Here is a 6,000-nt window from a genome sequence, read left to right on the forward strand (position 1 = left end):
TAGTCTGCTTCCATGAAAAGGAATAACTTGCTTGTGTCTATAACCAAGTTGTCTATTTTCCTGTCCAAGGATCTTCGAGACAGTTATTGTTTTGTTCAAGATAATTCTACCCCTCTGCTCAAAGAGTAGAGAGCATATATCTATTTTTCCTACAGGTAATTTCAGCCCATCAGGGCATGAATTAAATTAGATGATGAATGACAAGAGGAGTGTTTCTATCTAGATATGTTGTGAAAAATAAAGCATAAACCATAGCACTGGTGATACTTCTTTGCTCATTATTTTTCTCCTATAATTTCTATCACTCTGTCTGTTTATCTAGGTTCCTACATGGCCCCCATCAGTGTAGCATCCAAGTTCTTTCCCTGTCCATTTCATTTAAAATCATAGACCTAGAAATATAATATGTATCTAATTATGTCTGAGTTCTGCTGACTTTTTTCTCCTCTTATATGCTTCAGCCTTATCCCTATTGACAAACGCAGTGGCACATCTCTGCAGCCCCACTATCACTTGGTGATGTCAAGCCATTAGTGCATTTCACCACTACGTTCATTTTTTCACAAGCTAATATGTTACCTAACAAATTCATGGTAACTAGAATCTTGGGTTCCCTGCCCAGTTCAGTTTGCAGTGGGTTCTCTGCTTTCATCTATCTATCTTCTATGGGCTCGCACACGTAGAAGTTTATAAAAGTCTACATTCAAAATGAACCTGGTTGTGTCAATGCTTGGACGTCACTGCAGCCCCCAGTGTGGTTTGGGTTACCAGGGGCTTGTAAATGTTTATTCCGGTTCATGGTGGTTCAGTGGGAGCAGAAGTACAATTTGCAGCCATTTTGGAAGAGGGAAAAGGTCTGAGGACCATGAAAAAGTGATGTATTGCTCTGGTAAAACAATGTTCCGCCTGTTTGAGAATGAGGGGCTTCTGACTTGTTGGTCCATGTAAGATTTGCCTTTCTTGGTCCAATTACCAGTGCAGCCTGCCTAATCTGGACTATTCAGAGCTGATGAAGAACAGGCTAAAGAGACACCTCATCACTGCCACTCACCTGGCTGCTTTGACTATTCCTGCATTTAGGGGAAACTGCAGGGTCTCTACAGTACACAAGCCCTCTGCCAAGGGCTGAATTTCACTTGGAATGCATATAATATCTCTGCTGCTATACCACAGATATTCATGGATACATCTTCATAAGGCATAACAGTGGGCATGTGTGAGTGTAAGGAGTTATTTAATTCCCCACCTCACCACCCCTCGTTTTTGGAAAATCTTCTCTTTGTTTTTGCAACAACATTTTAAGACCTAACTTGTGCCTCCATTCTCAACATGCAATGGGCAAAGAGACAAGCAGTGTTGCTACAATGCATGCTCAGGACCCAGCATTCCCAGTAATGCTGCAGCAAACACACTGTTGTCCTCTCTAGGGGAGAGAAGATACTATTTGCCCCCAAAATCAGTAAATGGCAGCCCTAAAGCAACAGGCTCAGCAAAAGAAATGTAAAAACCCAGCTGAAGGATCTTTTACTAAGTCCCACTATACTTAGCAGAGAGCTAAATTAAAAGTCTGGGACGAATATGTGTGTGTATTAAGTTCCGCTATTGTTCACTGGATTGTTTGATAATTTCACATGATGATCCTTTTATAATAAATCATGCACATACAGAGAGTAAGGTAGCGACAAGCATAGATAGATAGATAAACGAAAGATATTAAATGTAATAATATCAACAGAGCAAATCTAGAGGTGCTTACCCAGTCCTTACTCTAGACAAACCCCTATTGATGCCAATTAATGTCAGTGAGTCAGTCTGAAGACTAAATGTGGGAGCGAGGGAAGGAGGTGGTGCTTGGTGGACAGGGAGAGGCTGATGGCACAAAGAGTTATTTGACTTTTTGCTCCTTCCCCTTCCGGCAAGGGGAAGTGCTGTTGACTGATATTGGGTAAAAGGTGCAGCTGTGAGCTGGGGATGATGCTCATTGAGAAGGCTTTGTTGGAGCAGGAGTAGAATCTCTTCCAAGCAGGGACTTCTCTTAAATACTTGGGAGTGAAATAGTGATGGTGGGGTGGTCTTACCCCTCTGCCTCCCCCCAGTCTCCTTCCTCTGGTTATGGTGGGGCAAACAAAACAGATACTTCTGCCTGAGAGGGAGTGACAAAAGTCTGAGTAAAGGCTCCAGGACTTAGCCTATTGTGAATTTTCAGTGTTCCTAAAATTTCAGCCTGTCCTTGTGGCATCTTCTGAGTGTCTCACCAGCAACTTCAACTTAGCATGGCCAAAATAGAACTAATCTTTCCTTCCAAGCTTCTTGCGCATCCACCCTGTTCTCAGGCCTATAGCCGGGGAGGTTATCTTTGACTCCTCCCTCTCTCTTGTCTCACATACCCAGACAATGTCCAAATACTTCCACTCCTCCCCCATAACATTTTAAGAGACCAAGCTTTTTTTTTCCTCTTTTTCTCCACACAGCTAATGCTCTTATTCAGGCCCTCATAACCTCCTCCTGTCTGTTCTCCCTAACATACTCCTTGCCCCATCCACTACATTGAAGTGAGCTGTAGCTCACGAAAGCTTATGCTCTAATAAATTTGTTAGTCTCTAAGGTGCCACGGGTACTCCTTTTCTTTTTGCGAATACAGACTAACACGGCTGCTACTCTGAAACCTACATTGAAACCCTGGCTTATCTTCCTAGTCCTCACTCTGACTACATCACTCTGCTCACTGGATCCCTTTACTGGCTCCCCCACCTTACTGCATCCAATTCAAGCTTCTTTTCCACCCCTTAAAGGCCCTTAGCAACTCTTCCTCTTCTACGTGTTGTCCCTTTTCTCTTTGCGTCTTTCCATCTCTTTCCAGCGTCTTTGTGTCGCTCAATCTGCCAAGGATGCTGGTCTCGCTTGCCCACTTGTCATCTTCTCTCACACCCATCTCTGGGCCGTCTTCCAGGCTCTCCCTTATGCCTGGCATGCCTCCATAAATTCATCAATAAAGGCCACTACTCTCTCATCCTTTCTCTTACTCTATATTTCTACAGCATCTGGCACCCTGATTCTGACTGGGCGCTAGGGTATTACCACATTTCATTGGCATCATGGGCCTGATTCTGTTCTTTCTTACAACAATTTTACATAAGTGTGTAATTCCACTGGCATCTATGCAGTTTTACTCTTGGTTTACACTAGTTTGAGAACAATCAGGCTCCATGTGTCTAGCTTTGTATCACGGGTGTTTTACACATTAAAAAAAAAATTAAAATAAAACTTGGATACTATAAATAAGTAACATTTTTTCCACTCCACCAGCCTACAACTCATTAATGGAGGTGACAGTACCAAGGTGAAAGCCTTTTTCGTTTATTAGAATTTCTTTATTTAATGAGGTCAGTCCAATCTGACAGTCAAAAAGATCCTGCCTGTAAAAATATCATTTGTCGTTTCATTGTTTTATACAGCAGTAGTTTTTCCATCCTGTTATGTTCTGAAAACAAGTTTGTACAAGACACATGGGAGAATTGGACTAACTGACTGGAAGAAAGAGCTTTATGAGTTGTTCCTCTGTTGCTATTCGGATTCCATTAGCCTCTACTAAGTTACATATGTTGGCTCTAGCACTACTTATCTAACTAGGAAGTAGAGCTGTTTAAAGATAGCCAGGCATCTGGTTAGCCATTCAGGGGACATTCTGAAGTAATGTGGAAACTTCTCAATACAAGTAGCACCACTTCCTGTTAATAACTTCACACATTTTTTTCCTTTGCTAAAAAGCTTGTGATATTGAAGAATGGGTCTTCTAATGTATGAAACCCTAAAAAGTTTTACACCTTTAAACAAAATGAAAAATAAAGCAGCAAAGGATTTGGGAACACCCATTTTAATTCATTTTATTGTAGTTAATGTTGAAAATACCTGTCAGAACAATTTTATAAATCATCTAAACTTAAGAGGCTAATATCAATGTTACCAGATCTAAGCACAATGAAACAAGCTTACAGGAGTGATCCAAAGCCCATTAGTGTTAATGGACGTTGTTTCATAGATTCCAATGGGCTTTAGATCAGGCTCATGGAAAACCTTGCAAAGCTCCATTTCCAGTGAAGCGGAGTGAAAAGTTTTATTTCAGGGGATTTTATACAAACTGAAGTTCCATTTACAGTGAACTTAACCTTCTTAGAGCCAAGACCTGAAATTCTTATTCAGGTAAAACTCCCCTGGAAGTCAGCAGGAGTGTATAAGTACTGCAGCAAAATACATGTAATGAAGTGACTTGTATGGGACTGATCTCAAGCTCACTGAAGCAAGTGAGAGTTTTTCCATCAACTTCAATGAGCTTTGAATGAGGCCACATAAGATCTTCATTGAACTGCTTTTCCCAAATAATTATAAACCCAGAGAATATCATAGCAAAATCCATGGCCAGATCCTGCTTCCATTGAAATCAATATCAAGTTTGAATTGACTTCAGTAGGAGCAGAATTGGGCCCCTAACTATGTTTTTTAACACAAGGAAACTGTAAATAGAGCATTACAGAAAATGACCGCAGTTACCATCGACTAGATTTTCTGACTCATTTTCATTAAAAGTTGCCCAGTTTTCTCTAATACAATTCAATATTAAAGCATACAGGTTTGGTTGTGTTAAGGCGAAATAAATTAAAATACCGAGCACAAAGCAAAATACAACCATGCAATTCAATGGTCCTCAGAAAAATGAAAAGCAAACCTGGGCTCACCTTTTCGTTTCTGTTGCTGGACGTGCCCATATCCCTTTTGTCTGAGAAAGTCTGCATTCTGAAATTGTTTCCAACCTTATATTTCTTTAAGTAACCACCAACCTTGACAAGCTTAGGAGGAGCTTTGTTTTTGAGAATTAAATCAGTGATTTTACACATTTTAAACTTCTCAGCCACAAACTGTATAAGCTCCTGTAACCCCACCACTATTTGTTCCATTCCATCTAATCTTTTAGCTTGCTGTTCTGCACTCTTGTTCATGTCAGAAAGGGTATTGGTCATTTCTATGCACAGCCCCTTCATTTCAGAGTTATTTAGCTTTTCACTTGTTTCTGTGGTGGGTCCAGGTTCAGTTGCTTTTGCCTTTAATATCTCAATGTCTTTTTCAATGCAACATATTTCCTGGGAAACACTGTTTAACGTCTGAAGGACATTGTCCTGCACAGTCAACAACTTGTCTATTTTCTGACCAAGGGAGGCAAACTTCACATCCAAGGTGTTAAAACTTTCAGAGGAGCTGACATGTTTGCTTGCAGCAAGAGGAATTTGCATGGTTTCCACTTCATTAGCAAGCCCCTGGTTTTGTAAAGCACTCGGATCAAATATTTTGACCAAGGAGTTTACCCTGGATGTAGCAGCATTCGTCCTACTGGAGGTGGTCATTATGCTGGTCTAGTTAGGGGAAGAAAATACTCTGATGGTCAGCTATTTAAGGCCAATATCTGCTCAGAAAGCTCCACATCCAGTCTTCTCAGACACAAAACCCGGGTTTGGCAAATCAGGCTCAAGCTATTTGAAAAACATCCAAATACATTTTACTATCACAAAGTAATGAGACAGCTGAATTACTTAGAAAGGAAAACACACTCCTGTTCATTTTTTTAACTTGTTTTAAAATGAAATGGATATAGAGACAGACATTTGCTGAGCAACCTAAATGCACTCTGCTCAATGACGTAAACCTGTGGGGAGAAGGGAATGGAATTTGACAGTGTAAAGGCTACAAGATATCTGAGAAGCCACTATGGGTAAAGACACTAGCAGTAGAGTTACTACTTGTCAGAAACATGCATCCAGTATGCAATGTGATCTCTGTTCTGAAGAGAATAGGGGCCCTTAAGGGGAAGCTAAATTTGGGCTCTTGAAATTTTTACAGCTTAATGTAAATTGTTCAGATTCAAACCTGCAGTTGCTTGAGAAACCTCTTATCAAAGGCAGCATTAAAGAGCAAGAGAGAGAGATGTGATATACAAAAAATACATAGGAG

At 40.6% G+C, this 6,000-nt stretch overlaps 1 protein-coding gene across 1 annotated transcript in view; it reads right to left on the reverse strand.

Annotated features, from left to right (window-relative positions):
• The window catches only part of MYLK4 (myosin light chain kinase family member 4), a 38,302-nt gene extending 32,870 nt beyond the window's left edge, over positions 1-5,432 (reverse strand). Inside the window, 1 exon segment of the mRNA XM_038391377.2 lies at positions 4,734-5,432. Coding sequence (XP_038247305.1) covers positions 4,734-5,396 — 663 coding nt within the window. The 5' untranslated portion in view covers positions 5,397-5,432.
• Between the last annotated feature and the right edge of the window lie 568 nt (positions 5,433-6,000).

Source organism: Dermochelys coriacea, chromosome 2 (assembly GCF_009764565.3).
Source record: "Dermochelys coriacea isolate rDerCor1 chromosome 2, rDerCor1.pri.v4, whole genome shotgun sequence".
Classification (NCBI taxonomy): domain Eukaryota; kingdom Metazoa; phylum Chordata; order Testudines; family Dermochelyidae; genus Dermochelys; species Dermochelys coriacea.